Genomic DNA, 16,538 nt, shown 5'->3' with positions numbered 1-16,538 from the left:
AAATAAGCCTCTGGCTTATAACAGCTATACAGTTGATAGCTTAAACTCTCAAAGAAAATAGAGGATACTGTAACTAAATCAACATAACAGTGAAAGACCACAGAAAATATCAGGAAACAGCAACTCTCAGCAAAATTGCTTCAGCAATGATCAAACGGGAAGTTATGGCTGAAACAAAGTTTTAACTAAGACTACGTCCCAAACAGCACCCTATTCCCAATATAAGGCACTACTTTTGACCAGAGCGAAAAGTAGTAGAACTAAATAGGGAGAAGGTTGCCATTTGGGATGCATCCTTATCAAAGTTCCCACCGGATCTGAGGCTAAGGGTGAGTTTCTGGGGCTGGATCTGTGTGATGTCCTCTGGTCTTAGTTTCTTTGCTCCCTTGTTGCGGTTGGTCACAGCCTTGTTCTTCAGGACCAGCTGGCTGCCTCGGGGGTTCTCTACCTTGGCGTCATCGCAACCTCTCTTCCTCAGGGACTCCAGCTCGTCACAGCGGGTCGACGTGGCCTCGCCCTGCTTAAGAAACTCCTGGGGGAGAGGGAGGAGAGGAGGTTAAGTCAGTATCTTGACAAATTGCATTATGCACTCAGAGGAAATCCACCCAAAATGTAAGGTCCTTATTTTCTGAAAATATATTTCCTACACTTCAAAGCAGGTTATAAACAATATTGCCCGACACACTAGTGTTGTAATTCCAAGGGACAGTTTAGATGGCACACTTCTCTCCTTGATTGCATTACGAGTTCTAATGCCGAGTCAGTTACAGTAACAATGCAGTAACAAAGTTATTGACAAATTCAAATCCACATACTGGGTCTGTGCACCATCCACATTTCGCTCCCACTTGAATACACTCCCCACAGGATTTGGCATTGGCCTTGATGCACTCGTTCCCTTCTGAAGGTTGAAGAGAAGCAAACTCATTATAGACTCCTAAAGACTAAGCAGGCAAAAAGCCCCAGTGTTTACACATTGTTTCATTTGGAATTAGGAGAACGGTGCGGCTCAGGGAGAACAGTAATTGGAGCCAGAACGGAATATTCCGCTGTTCCATGATGTCCTCACTACTAAGCTCCAAAAAGCCTAGGTGGAGCTGCTTCTTCTTCTGACATCATTACATTACAGCAGCATGCTCGCTTTGCTTCGACTCACCCATGGAAAATCAGGCTATTAGTCACCATTCTGTATTGCATGTAGGCCTACATCATTTATGACATAATATGATTAGATGTACTGTGTAGTCAGTGTACAGAAACAGAATACTGATGTTACTGTTGAGGATTGATTTTGTTTAACAAGGTGGAAGTTAAAGAAAGTAGGACAAACTTGAGATATGAGAGAGTATAACTTTACCTTGCTGAGCACTGCTGTAACAAATGACTCCTAACAATGTTGATATCAGAAGTAGTTTCAGGTCCATCTGAAAAATAAAAGTCACAACATCATGAGGTTAGTGTGAGGATGCAGTAAAAGCTAGCAGTGAATACTGCGTTTTTTTGTTTACATTTATAGTACAAATAGAAGACATTAGGCTGGATACCAGTTAATTGATATAGCCTTAGGGCCCAGAGTTCTTGATGGTCAGGTGGTCACATGGTCTGGAGCCCTATACAGTGCCTTCAGAAACTATTCACACCCTTTTTCCACATTTTATTGTTTTACAGACTGGAATTAAAATGGATTAAATTTAGATTTTGAGTCACAGGCCTACACACAATACCCTATAATGTCAAAGTGGAATTATGTTTTTAGAAATGTCTACAAATTTAATAAAAAATGAAAAGCTTAAATGTCTTGAGCCAATAATTATTCAACCCCTTTATGGCAAGCCTAAATAAGTTRGTCTCAACATTTGCTTAACAAGTCACATAATAAGTTGTATGGACTCACTCTGTGTGCAAAAATAGTGTTTAACATGATTTTTGAATGACTACCTCATCTCTGTACCCCCAAACAGACGCCGCACAAGTACTCAAATGGCAGCTTCATTAAATAGTACCCGCAAAACACCAGTCTCAACGTCAAGGTATACCCCTGACCTGTCAATGACACCAATCGCTAGGCAGAGTTACTGCATTAAGAGTGCTGCTGTATTTTCAGTGCTTTACATGGTGAGGGGGGAGTTCTGGCAGTCAGTACTGTATGGTGTTGAGTGACGCATTCCTTAGCGCCTCTGGGTGTGTGTGTGTGTACACCATCATGTTCTATACAGAGCCTAGCTGCACAGACAGCCTGTCTGCAACCCCCAGATTAGACTGAATAGCTGACAGACTGACTGGCTGACTGATTGTTGGACTGGCTGACTGATAGACTGACTGACTGGCTGGCTAACTGGCTGACTGACTGATCTTAGAAGAGCCGAGAGCCACAATTAGTTCTTCTGCCATGGCATTACCCAACTTCTGTGTTGCAGTAATGCAACTGACCAAAGGTCCTTCAGTCAGGTTAAGGCCAACAACCTACAGCTCCAAACTCTCTAAAGGAATGTATCCTAGACCTAATAAGTCTAAGCTAATAATCTATAATGTGATTCAGTTGTTGAGATGTCTTCATGTTAGAGACTAAATGTTGTAAATGTTGCTCCTTTAGCTGAGTGCTTCAGCAAAAGTTGAAGTTCACGCAACACCGATTTGAGCCCAAAATGTCTTGCACCTACTTTGTACCAGATCAAATAATCATCTGAGATCTCTGGACAGTGTAAATGAAGATGATTTATATGTTTTTGGTCAGAACCAAAACCACAGCCCCTGTTATTTTCTCCAACATTCTTGTTGGTTTGACTTTTAGTCCAGCACAGAGTTCCAAGGAAACGTTTGAATGAGAAAATATGCCTGTAAAATGCCAGCGAGGTGTCAAGTTAGAAAAACAACAAGGCTATTTCTATTCTATGAAGCCTAGCAGCTGGAGACAGGAATGTTCTTCCAAGTCCTCAGAGGGACTAGGGACATGGCAGCAAAACATAAGGTAACATTTAGACCAACACAATGGTACAATGCATCTTAAGCTCATGAGGGTAACTTAAGAATCAGTACCTCCTGGAAAGATCTTTCACTGGGCAGATATACAACACAGGGGCCAACAGGATGGAGGGGGGGGGATTGAGACTATTATGGGGACTTAACAACCAAATTGCTCAAAGTATTTGCCTCCTCTGGGAGTGGAACAAAAACAGACAGATCTCCAGTTAAACTCAACCATGTCCAAAACCAGACATAGATCACTGGTGCTTAGACAGTGTGGTAGTGGGGCAGCTCCTTCAAACATCATCATCCAGGTCACACACACACACACACACACACACACGTCAACTCATTGCGGTGTTCAAGAGAGGAGAGGTGATACATGATGGTGGTCTGTCTGTGGAGAGTACCATGACTAAAAAGGACACGGCCTGAGCTCTGAGGCAATTCTCTGGGACAGGATACTCTCAGCAGTCAGACCAGGATAGTAGCTGCCTGCCTGGTGCCTGCACTTCATTGGGGAAACCAGAGCACTCACAGCCATCTTCCTGAGCCGAGTAGAGCTTCCATATTTGGACAGGCACCAGTTGTCATGCCCATCTCTCCTACCGCAATGTTCCCTCCACCTGGTATTTTCCCCATGATAACCACCCTTTTCCTTCAATAAACATACAGCCCACTCGGAGCACTCTCCCTGTTTTTTATTTAGCTGGCCTCTTGGCCAGGTCTCTTGTAAAATAGTTTTTCTAGGACCTCAATGGAGCTTCCTGGATAAATAAAGACACATAAAAAATAAAAAAAGCCGACCAATCGTGTATAAAGCTGGATGGGAGAGGTTTAAAAACAATCTCTGCATGTCTAGATTGTTGAAAACTGTGTGACTCTAAGCATCAGATTGAGATTGAGTCCCTCGCAGGCCTTAGTCACGACTGATTGAGTGGCTTTATTTGTCAGCTCCTTTGCTTTAGAAATATCTACACGTCAGCAAATGCTTCCTAGCAGCAGCAGCAATAATAGTAGAATCACAAATCCAAAGCTAGCTGCTTTTCTGGGTAAAGCAGAGAGAGAACTTGGCAGTACTCCACTGTAACAATGCTCCAGAGAGAGCTTGCATTGGGATTTCTCCTTCTCCAGCCATGAAAAGAAGGAATGGAAAAACAGGAAAAGAAGGTTTTGTAACGGGGAAAGGGCTGCCTTAAGTCCAGAGAAAATAACTTTTACAGTGACTGCGCCACTCTGGTCCCTCCCTCCTTCTCCCTCCCCTTTATGCTCCTCCCCCATCTCACCAGATCCTCTCATGACAGACAAAAGCAATGGGAGAATCTCATATGCATTTCTCTCTAACCTCCTTTTACTCTGTTCCAGACTTTCTAGACGACCAATTCTCATAGCTTTTAGCCGTACCCTTATCCTACTCCTCCTCTGTTCCTCTGGTGATGTAGAGGTGAATCCAGGCCCTGCAGTGCCTAGCTCCACTCCTATTCCCCAGGCGCTCTCTTTTGATGACTTCTGTAACCGTAATAGCCTTGGTTTCATGCACGTTAACATTAGAAGCCTCCTCCCTAAGTTTGTTTTATTCACTGCTTTAGCACACTCTGCCAACCTGGATGTTCTAGCCGTGTCTGAATCCTGGCTTAGGAAGACCACCAAAAACCCTGAAATTTCCATCCCTGACTACAACATTTTCAGACAAGTTAGAACGGCCAAAGGGAGCGGTGTTGCAATCTACTGCAAAGATAGCCTGCAGAGTTCTGTCCTACTATCCAGGTCTGTACCCAAACAATTTGAACTTATACTTTTAAAATCCACCTCTCTAAAAACAAGTCTCTCACCGTTGCCGCCTGCTATAGGCCACCCACTGCCCCCAGCTGTGCTCTGGACACCATATGTGAACTGATTGCCCCCCATCTATCTTCAGAGCTCGTGCCGCTAGGCGACCTAAACTGGAGCATGCTTAACACCCCAGCCATCCTACAATCTAAGCTTTATGCCCTCAATCTCACACAAATTATCAATGAATCTACCAGGTACCACCCCAAAGCCGTAAACACGGGCACCCTCATTGATATCATCCTAACCAACTTGCCCTCTAAATACACCTCTGCTGTTTTCAACCAAGATCTCAGCGATTACTGCCTCATTGCCTGGGTCAGCGGTCAAAAGACCTCCACTCATCACTGTCAAACGCTCCCTGAAAACACTTCAAGGAGCGGGCCTTTCTAATCGACCTGGCCGGGGTATCCTGGAAGGATATTGATCTCATCCCGTCAGTAGAGGATGCCTGGTTATTTTTTTTAAAATGCCTTCCTCACCATCTTAAATAAGCATGCCCCATTCAAGAAATTTAGAACCAGGAACAGATATAGCCCTTGGTTCTCTCCAGACCTGACTGCCCTTAACCAACACAAACACATCCTATGGCGTTCTGTATTAGCATCGAACAACCCCCATGATATGCAACTTTTCAGGGAAGCTAGAAACCAATATACACAGGCAGTTAGAAAAGCCAAGGCTAGCTTTTTCAAGCAGAAATTTGCTTCCTGCAACACAAACTCAAAAAGGTTCTGGGACACTGTAGTTCATGGAGAATAAGATCACCTCCTCCCAGCTGCCCACTGCACTGAAGCTAGGAAACACTGTCACCACCGATAAATCCACTATAATTGAGAATTTCAATAAGCATCTATCTACGGCTGGTAATGCTTTCCACCTGGCTACCCCTACCCCGGTCAACAGCACTGCACCCCCCACAGCTACTCGAACAAGCCTTCCCCATTTCTCCTTCTCCCAAATCCAGTCAGCTGATGTTCTGAAAGAGCTGCAAAATCTGGACCCCTACAAATCAGCCGGGCTAGATAATCTGGACCCTTTCTTTCTAAAATTATCTGCTGAAATTGTTGCCACCCCTATTACAAGCCTGTTCAATCTCTCTTTCGTGTCGTCTGAGATTCCCAAAGATTGGAAAGCAGCTGGGGCCATCCCCCTCTTCAAAGGGGGGGACACTCCAGACCCAAACTGCTACAGACCTATATCTATCCTACCCTGCCTTTCTAAGGTCTTCGAAAGCCAAGTCAACAAACAGATTACCGACATTTCGAATCCCACCATACCTTCTCCGCTATGCAATACGGTTTCAGAGCTGGTCATGGGTGCACCTCAGCCACGCTCAAGGTCCTAAACGATATCTTAACAACCATCGATAAGAAACAATACTGTGCAGCCGTATTCATTGACCTGGCCAAGGCTTTCGACTCTGTCAATCACCACATCCTCATCGGCAGACTCGACAGCCTTGGTTTCTCAAATGATTGCCTCGCCTGGTTCACCAACTACTTCTCTGATAGTGTGTCAAATCGGAGGGTCTGTTGTCCGGGCCTCTGGCAGTCTCTATGGGGGTGCCACAGGGTTCAATTCTTGGACCAACTCTCTTCTCTGTATACATCAATGATGTTGCTCTTGCTGCTGGTGAGGTTCTGATCCACCTCTACGCAGACGACACTATTCTGTATACTCCTGGCCCTTCTTTGGACACTGTGTTAACAACCCTCCAGGCGAGCTTCAATGCCATACAACTCTCCTTCCATGGCCTCCAATTGCTCTTAAATACAAGTAAAACTAAATGCATACTCTTCAACCGATCGCTGCCTGCACCTGCCCGCCTGTCCAACATCACTACTCTGGACGGCTCTGACTTAGAATATGTGGACAACTACAAATACCTAGGTGTCTGGTTAGACTGTAAACTCTCCTTCCAGACTCACATCAAACATCTCCAATCCAAAGTTAAATCTAGAATTGGCTTCCTATTCCGCAACAAAGCATCCTTCACTCATGCTGCCAAACATACCCTTGTAAAACTGACCATCCTACCAATCCTCGACTTTGGCGATGTCATTTACAAAATAGCCTCCAATACCCTACTCAATAAATTGGATGCAGTCTATCACAGTGCCATCCGTTTCGTCACCAAAGCCCCATATACTGCACACCACTGCGACCTGTATGCTCTCGTTGGCTGGCCCTCGCTTCATACTTGTTGCCAAACCCACTGGCTCCAGGTCATCTACAAGACCCTGCTAGGTAAAGTTCCCCCTTATCTCAGCTCGCTGGTCACCATAGCAGCACGCGCTCCAGCAGGTATATCTCTCTGGTCACCCCCAAAACCAATTCTTTCTTTGGCCGCCTCTCCTTCCAGTTCTCTGCTGCCAATGACTGGAACGAACTACAAAAATCTCTGAAACTGGAAACACTTATCTCCCTCACTAGCTTTAAGCACCAGCTGTCAGAGCAGCTCACAGATTACTGCACCTGTACATAGCCCATCTATAATTTAGCCCAAACAACTACCTCTTTCCCTACTGTATTTATTTATTTTGCACCCCATTATTTCTATCTCTACTTTGCACATTATTCCACCGCAAATCAACCATTCCAGTGTTTTACTTGCTATATTGTATTTACTTCGCCACCATGGCCTTTTTTGCCTTCACCTGCTCACATTGTATATAGACTTATTTTTCTACTGTATTATTGACTGTATGTTTGTTTCACTCCATGTGTACCTCTGTGTTGTTGTATGTGTCGAACTGCTCTGCTTTATCTTGGCCAGGTCGCAATTGTAAATGAGAACTTGTTCTCAACTTGCCTTCCTGGTTAAATAAAGGTGAAATAAATAAAAAAAATCCTTGATTCCTCACGTCCTCTGTCCTCGCCTCCTTCTCAACCCATTGGAAGAGAAGGTCAGAGGGGAGGGGACCTATTCTCTGAGTAGGAGAGGCAAGCCGAGACGATCCCGATAATGTCCTCATTGTAGATCCTACTAATGAGAGCTCTTCAGTCTACAGAATAGAATAAATAATGGAATAGAATAGAAATCCACCATATTAAAATATATAGCCTACACAAACACAATGTTTGTGTCAATGTTTCACTCAATGTTTGAAAGCTGATTCCAGTTGCAATAACAACAGATGTTTTAAAAATAAAACTTTTAGAATAATATTGACTGGAAGGGACTTTAGCTCCCTGCAGTCCTTCAAAAAATCTATAGCACTTACGCCTTTCTAGTGCGTTTTCAATTACGCCTATTTTTGTCTCCCCCCCTTCAAAAATACATCTGCCTCTAGTATTGCAAAACGAATAATTATCCTAAGAATACAATTCCCCAGTTGAAATTATCATTAGGCCTATAACAAGGACTACTAGGCCAAAAAAAAGAACAACCCAAAATATCTGGAGCATGGCCAAGTTCACACTACTCCGTCAGTGCTAACTATTTCTGAGTCACCCACGTGGTTTTCACCCTCCGATAATCAACCATCTCACAGACTAGGCCTATGAGCATGATGCTTAGTGTAAGAACCATAAATCCCCAAAAAGTATCCATTTGCCATACCATCTCAAATAATGAATCCATAAAATCATTCAGGCAAGGGGAAATACAGAGACATTTTGATTTCATCTGAATCTTAGCTAACGGATAGCAATCCCTTCCATACACAATCTATTTCTGTGCTACTCGTAGTACTTGAGTTTCTTTCCTGTTGCACACTCATGGCCCCAACGGACAGCTAAGCTATGATAATGAGTCCACCTGTACAGAGATAAAATAGATAGATAGTATATGAACCCATGTCTGACAGGAGTACAGTGAGACATCTCTCTCTGCATTGGTTTGCTGAATTGGCCCTTCCTTTGCTGGAACACAGGAAGCTCATCCCAATCACACAGGGAGACAGCCGACATGCTGCCTGGCAATAGGCCACATCTTTAAATCTATCCATCCACGGTGATTTATGTTCTGGGAAACACAGCAACACAGCACAGCAACAAGACCATTCACTGCTACCGCAACCACCCAGAACTTATCTTTAATGGATAATAGTGGCAGAAATTAATGTAAGAGAAGGTCTCGCACAAAGAATAAATTAATTTGACAAATAAGGATGTTTGGGAAGCAAATTTTTTCGAAGCGTCATGGCAGAAGACAGATCACCATTAAAGGGGTAAATATTTACTGTGAGAAGTGATTGATCACTTTCTCAAAGCCTTGATGTTGGAGCAGGATCAACACAGATGCTCATATGGGGGATTAGTAAAGTCCCTCAGCCTGCCGTAGGAAATCCTGCTAGCTGCCTGCTACTGTGTTCCCAGTTGAGCTAAGGACTAATTTACTAAAGTTGTTAATAATAAGCCAGTAATAATATAATTTGAATAAAGAGAAAACAATACCTTTAAATAATCCATTAAAAATAGATAATTCTTGTGAAATTTTATATTGATAGAAAAACCTCAATGTAGCCTATCATTATTTTAGGCTGTCTGGCATTAGCGCGGAAGCTTTAGGGCCTAACTGTACGCTTGCCAAATAGCCTATACGCCATTCAGAAAATGCTTTTGAGAACGGGCAGAACTACTGAACTTCGATCCACAGAGGCAAAAAGAACTGGTGGAGTTCAATAATTAAATTAAGAAAAAAGCTTTGAAATGAAGAGTGCAAAATAAAGAGAAGGGAGGGCAAGAAAAGTAATGTTTGGGAAAGATTTTGTGAAGTGGAAAAGAGGATGATAGCAGTGTCCACCTCCCTATGGGGCACACTGTTCACAACGTTAACATCAGCCAACCGCTCGCCCACATGACCCCATACACGCCGTCTGCCAGGTACAGTTGAAACCAGGATTCATCCGTGAAGAGCACAATTCTCCAGCGTGCCAGTGGGGAGGATGTCAAGCACGCAGATGAGCTTCCCCGAGATGGTTTCTGAGAGTTTGTGAGGAAATCCTTCGGTTGTGCAAACCCACAGTTTCATCAGCTGTTCGGGTGACTGGTCTCAGACGGTCCCGCAGGTGAAGAAGCTGGATGTGGAGGTTCTGGGCTGGAGTGGTTACATGCGGTCTGCGCTTGTGAGTCCAAGTGGGAGTACTGCCAAATTTAAAACGACGTTGCCTAGCTCCACTCCTATTCCCCAGGCGCTCTCTTTTGATGACTTCTGTAACCGTAATAGCCTTGGTTTCATGCACGTTAACATTCATAACAATAAACTGACTACACACAGGCTGAGATAATATGGCTACAACAGAGCCTGAGATCATCCAACTCTATTATTTACTAACAAAAGAAGGAGTTTGGCCCATTTTTTCAACACAGACCTCCTGTAGCCGTGCCGGGTCGACTAAACCAAGGCTCTATCCCAAATGGCATCCCATTCCCCTATGGAACCTGGTCAAAAGTAGTGCACTACATAGGGAATAGGGTTCCACTTGCACAATTTTAACCACACCCTTTCTCTGAGTGGTTTTGGTGCCATTTTTAGACCTGGACGTTTAAAATCACAAAATGGCTCTGTCAGAGGGGAGAGATGAGTGGGAGGTCATTAGGGCTACACTTTATATAAAACTACTGAGGAGGTCAAACCTAAACTAGGGTCAAAGCCCTAACCCGCAATTTCCACACACAAAATGGCTCTGTCAGAGGGGAGTGGGAGGGCATAATAGGGCTACACTTTATATAAAACTACTGAGGAGGTCAAACCTAAACTAGGGTCAAAGCCCTAAACCGCAATTTCCACACACAAAATGGCAATCATAACCCAACAACACACATACTTTTATAAGAGTGGAAATCCATCCGATATAGAAATCCTATAATTCATGTTTCTATATGTAATCCAATGGATAAACACAGTAAATAATGCCTATTCTTATACCTTTATCTCATTCAGATACTTTGCAATAGAGCACCGTTTATTTCTGACATCAGCATGAGATGAATTCATAATTAGACTGAAATATGACTAAAAATCAGGTTGAGAACTAATAATGAATTCTAAATGTGTCCACTCTCCCACGGTTAAAGTCCTTAGGTGATTCCATGATGTGCTAGTTAGAGCAGACAGTGATTTACTGACAAACAAAACATGAGYAGCACATTGTTATCATATGTTTGTTATAGTCAGACTACTCCTTGTTGTGTGTTATGGGTGTAACAGGCAGGCCTTGTATTACTAGTTTTCGAAACAATTCTCCCCTTTCAGCACAAATCATATGTTGGAGTAGCAGCAGATATAGTGCACATTCATCACTTCCATCTCAGAGGGACAGGAGGTCTATGTCTCACACACACAAAACATTACATGACCCCGAGAACGGCAGGGCGGGGTCTTCTGTCAGTGAATCTGTAAATCAGATGAAAAGCCAGCTCTCCAGCAGCTGTTATCTTGGGTTGGAGGTCACATCCATTCAGCTGGTAGTTCCCCAGCCTAGCATCTCCTACAGTACCTACTGTCTCCACCCTCCATCTCTCCTAACACACACACCACGCACACACACACACACACAATGTCCCACATGTAAACACACACACCCATTCTCTCTTCTTCTCCCTCAATTAGCCCCAACTCCTTCCCTCCTCCCTTCCTCCCTCATTCCATCCCTTCCCACCACTCCATTCCCTTAATTAAACTCTAGCCACACTGAGAAGTCAGCACGCCTCGGCCGGCTGTATTTACAAGGTTAAAGAAAACCACACGCTCGTGCACACACAAACACAACAGACATCATACCTGAGATTAAATGGGGGCCTTTTTCTGCTTGATCCAATTAATGTGACAGCATGCACAGTGCACAACATCTCACTCCTCCTTCCAAAAATAAAATTGTATTGATCGCATACACATATTTAGCAATGTTATTAGGGGTGTAGCAAAATGCTTGTGTTCCTAGCTCCAACAGCGGAGTAGTATCTAACAATACACACAGATCTAAATGTAAAAGAATGGAATTAAGAAATATATAAATATTAGGACGAGCAATGTCGGAGTGGCATTGAGTAGAATACATAATATACATATGAGTAAAACAGTATGTAAACATTATTAAAGTGACCAGTGTTCCATTATTAAAGTGTCCAGTGATTCCATGTCTATGTACATAGGGCAGCATCCTCTAAGGTGCAGGGTTGAGTAACCGTGTGGTAGCTGGCTAGTGACCGTGACTAAATTCAGGGCAGGATACTGGGTAGAGGCCTGCTAGTGATGGCTATTTAACAGTCTGATGGCCTTGAGATAGAAGCTGTTTTTCAGTGTCTCAGTCCCAGCTTTGATCCACCTGTACTGACCTCGCCTTCTGGATGATAGCGGGGTGAACAGGCCGTGGCTCGGGTGGTTGATGTCCTTGATTATCTTTTTGGCCTTCCTGTGACATCTGATGCTGTAGGTGTCCTGGAGGGCAGGCAGTTTGCCCCCGGTGATGCATTGGGCAGACCGCACCACCCTCTGGAGAGCCCTGCGGTTGCGGGAGGTCCAGTTGCCATACTAGGCGGTGATACAGTCCGACAGGATGCTCTCAGTGATGCATCTGTAAAAGTTTTTGAGGGTCTTAGGGGCTAAGACAAATTTCTTCAGACTCCTGAGGTTGAAGAGGAGCTGTTGCAGCTTCTTCATTACACTATCTGTGTTGGTGGACCATTTCAGATTGTCAGTGATGTTTACACCGAGGAACTTGAAGCTTTTCACTTTATCCACTGCGGTCCCGCCGATGTGGATGGGGGCGAGCTCCCTCTGCTGTCTCCTGAAGTCCACAATCAACTCCTTCATTTTGTTGTCTTTGAGTTATTTTCCTGGAACCCCTCTGCCAGGGCCCTCACCTCCTCCTTGTAGGATGTCTCATCATTGTTGGTACTCACGCCTACTACTGTTGTGTCGTCTGCATACTTGATGATTGAGTTGGAGGCATACGTGGCCACGCAGTCATGGGTGAACAGGGAGCACAGGAGGGGGCTGAGCACGCACCCTTGTGGGGCACCTATATTAAGGATCAGCGTAATGGAGTTTTTTTCCCCCCTAACTTCACCGCCTGTCAGGAAGTCCAGGACCCAGTTGCACAGTTTAAACCCAGGGCCCTGAGCTTAATGATGAGCTTGGAGGGTCCTATGGTGTCGAAGGCTGAGCTGTAGTTAATAAACAGCATTCTTACATAGGTATTCCTCTTGTCCAGATGGGATAGGGCAGTGTGCAGTGCGTTGGCAATCCCAATAGATCTGTGGATCTATACGGGCAGTATGCAAATTGAAYTGGGTGTAGGGTAAGGTGGACGTGATATGATCTTTACTTACCATCTTACATTAAAAGGGCAACTGAATGTCTGAAGCTGTTGCGTTTGTAAGCTGATTGGTGGTGGATCAAAGAAAATGACATTGACTGTATCAGGAGAGAGAGAGATGTCGCTCTATAAGACTAAAAGGAGGCTGAGTGTGTAGACTTGTTTGTTTTGAAGTCATAACCACTGGCTGTGTTCTTCTTTGGGACACACCTAGCCCTGATGTTATCTACGTGTCATGACCCGAACACACACACACACACACACACGCAGTGGCCTTCTCAGCATACACAAACCGATCTCTCAAGCTTCAACACCACCACACATTTAATGTGATGATGACCATCAACAGAAGCAGCTTTGTGGCCTTAGTCTATAAGATTATTTATTGTTAATTTGACACAGACCTACTTGTATGAGACACGGATCATATGTGATCACAAGGAGCTTCTTCATCCCTTAACTGTGACAAATTTTTGTGTATAATTAAACAATATTGGCCATTATAAACTGGGTGGGTCGAGCCCTGAATGCTGATTGGCTGACAGCCGTGGTATATCTGGGGTATGCAAAACATTTATTTTTACTGCTCTAATTATGTTGGCAACCAGTTTATAAAAGCAATAAGGCACCTCGGGGGTTTGTGATATATGGCCAATATACCACGGCTAAGGGCTGTGTCCAGGAACTCTGCATTGCGTCGTTCTTAAGAACAGCCCTTAGCCGTGGTATATTGGCCATATACCACACCTTCTCCGGCCTTATTGCTTAAATATACCACGCCTAAGGGCTGTTCTGGAAGCAGCCCTTTGCAGTGGCATATTAGTCATATACTACAAACCTCAGAGGTTCCTTATTGCTATTATAAACCGGTTACCAACATAAATATAACAGTAAAAATATGCCACAGATGTCAGCCAATCAGCATCCAGGAGCCAAACTAACCGGTTTATTATCTATTATAGACCTGTGGCCCCCAATGTAGGGCAGGCATCAAGCACAGTAGCCTATCCAACACGCCTACAAAAACGTGAAGATTATCATGAGGATGACATATTCGTTGTTGAATGAAAAAAAACATGGAAGGCAAAATTGTCAGACGAAATGTTGTTCGAAACACTACTTCAAAACAATATACTGTCCAAAATATATTTCTCTGTACCAGATCATGTGAAGATTCAACCTAAAAATAATAAAAAAAGACAGATTGAGATCCATCTGGAACGGATATTCTCTCTCCACCCAAAATATTTATTCTGGTCCAAATTGGAAGACTGCCAAGATCCTACTGTCTGCCTGTAAAAAACTTGAATTCTAGATAGGATATCCATCATCCAAGTCCTTCATCCCATGTGGAAAAATAATAGACTTTGGTTGGAGAGTAATCAACGAACGGATAAAAACAGGGTTCAATACAAGTAGCAAATTATAACATTTACCTTCTCCTCGTGATTTATTGCCGAGGCAACATACGTAAATGTATCTATCCTTTTAAAAATATCCGTAGTGATCCGCTACCCAGCGTAGACACAGCAACAATTGCCTTGTTGGCAAAGGGAGCTACTTTCTCCTCCTGCAAAAAGTCACGGTCGATTTACTCCCCCACGGGTCATTCCTTAAACAGTTACTCCATTGCGAAAGGAAAAAATATTGTCTACTATTTGGTTGTATAAAAGTGTACTTATTAGATATATTTAGTATTTTCCAGTAGCCGCGAACCTATTTTTCTTCGCAAAATTAGATGAAGAGACAAGTCCGCAGTGCCCTCCTCTTGAACGAAGCCCCAATTTCACAGGAAAAGCCGGCTGACGTCATGAATTTAAGACACGCCCATATTCTATTACAGGCTATTATCCGTTATTATGGACATGGCTACTGGTGACATGTATGAGCATAATGAAAGTTCTCCGAAAACTATCCCTGGATTAGCCCCCTCTTGTCAAATCAATTTCCTGAATGTTGTGTATGGATGGGTTTTTGTTATGTAGCCTATTACGTAGCCTGTTCAGTCTCTCTCCTTCATAAGGTACCACGTTTTTTTATGGATATTGTATGTTTAAAAAATATATATATTATCAACAATTCCCTTGACATCTAGGACTACTATAACACCCATTACTGAGTAGACTGACTAAGGGTGTGACAACAGTTTCCTTGTGGCTGTTAGGGACTGGTCTGGTAAGGGTGTACACATACACCCTTGAAGCTGTGCCTGTCTGAATGGGACACAACGACACTGTTTGGGCTTTACAGAAAACTTAATTCAGTAAAGAATCAAAGGGGCATTCATTCTTTCTCATATTTGAACTTCTCACACTCAACAACTTAATACACTACCTGTTATTGTATTGCTCTTCAGCATGGGTTTGGGTTATCACTGCCTCTTATTGTGTGCTTTAGCGACCTCCTGTGTTGGACTAGACCTAGAGTATGACACAAATCTGGCAAATCCTATGACAGGCCAGGGCATGTTTCATTGCAGGATGTGATTACAGCTTGTCCTGTATTATGTAAAACCAAACAGCTTTTGCTTGTGAACGATATCTTACAGTTTGATTGGTACTACAAATATAATCACATTAAATGGATATTCCACTTTCCAACAAATGTTTGTCTATATTCTGGGTTGGCGCCCCCCCTTGGGTTGTGCCGTGGCAGAGATCTTTGTGGGCTATACTCTGCCTTGTCCCAGGATGGTAAGTTGGTGATTGAAGTTATCCCTCTAGTGGTGTGGGGGCTGTGCTTTGGCAAAGTGGGTGGGGTTATATCCTGCCTGTTTGGCCCTGTCCGGGGGTATCATCGGATGGGGCCACAGTGTCTCCTGACCCCTCCTGTCTCAGTCTCCAGTATTTATGCTGCAGTAGTTTGTGTCGGGGGGCTAGAGTTAGTCTGTTATATCTGGAGTACTTCCTGCTTGTCTTATCCGGTGTCCTGTGGGAATTTAAGTATGCTCTCTCTAATTCTCTCTTTCTCTCTTTCTTTCTCTCTCTCGGAGGACCATGCCTCAGGACTACCTGGCATGATGACTCCTTGCTGTCCCAGTCCACCTGGCCTTGCTGCTGTTCCAGTTTCAACTGTTCTGCCTGCGGCTATGGAACCCTGACCTGTTCACCGCACGTGCTACCTGTCCCAGACCTGCTGTTTTCAACTACCTAGAGACAGCAGGAGCGATAGGAGAACTACTCTCAATGATCGGCTATGAAAAGCCAACTGACATTTACTCCTGAGGTTCTGACTTGTTGCACCCTCGACAACTACTGTGATTATGACCATGCTGGTCATTTATGAACATTTGAACATCTTGGCCATGTTCTGTTATAATCTCCACCCGGCACAGCCAGAAGAGGACTGGCCACCCCTCATAGCCTGGTTCCTCTCTAGGTTTCTTCCTAGGTTTTGGCCTTTCTAAGGAGTTTTTCCTAGCCACCGTGCTTCTACACCTGCATTGTTTGGTGTTTTAGGTGTCACGAATCCCGCTTC

General features: G+C 43.9%; 1 protein-coding gene across 2 annotated transcripts in view; it reads right to left on the bottom strand.

Annotated features, from left to right (window-relative positions):
- Positions 1-14,851, bottom strand: part of LOC111953554 (integrin beta-1) — a 38,262-nt gene extending 23,411 nt beyond the window's left edge. Inside the window, exons 1-4 of one of the 2 annotated variants that reach the window (XM_023972921.2) lie at positions 14,498-14,851; positions 1,358-1,424; positions 816-901; positions 313-532 (exon numbers count right to left, since the gene is read on the bottom strand). In XM_023972921.2, coding sequence (XP_023828689.1) covers positions 313-532; positions 816-901; positions 1,358-1,424 — 373 coding nt within the window. In that variant the 5' untranslated portion in view covers positions 14,498-14,851. The remainder of the gene's footprint in view (positions 1-312; positions 533-815; positions 902-1,357; positions 1,425-14,497) is intronic. The other variant, XM_023972922.2, reaches the window with a different exon arrangement.
- Between the last annotated feature and the right edge of the window lie 1,687 nt (positions 14,852-16,538).

The sequence above is a fragment of the Salvelinus sp. IW2-2015 genome, linkage group LG27 (assembly GCF_002910315.2).
Source record: "Salvelinus sp. IW2-2015 linkage group LG27, ASM291031v2, whole genome shotgun sequence".
Classification (NCBI taxonomy): domain Eukaryota; kingdom Metazoa; phylum Chordata; class Actinopteri; order Salmoniformes; family Salmonidae; genus Salvelinus; species Salvelinus sp. IW2-2015.
This window is presented reverse-complemented; position numbering and strand designations above follow the sequence as displayed.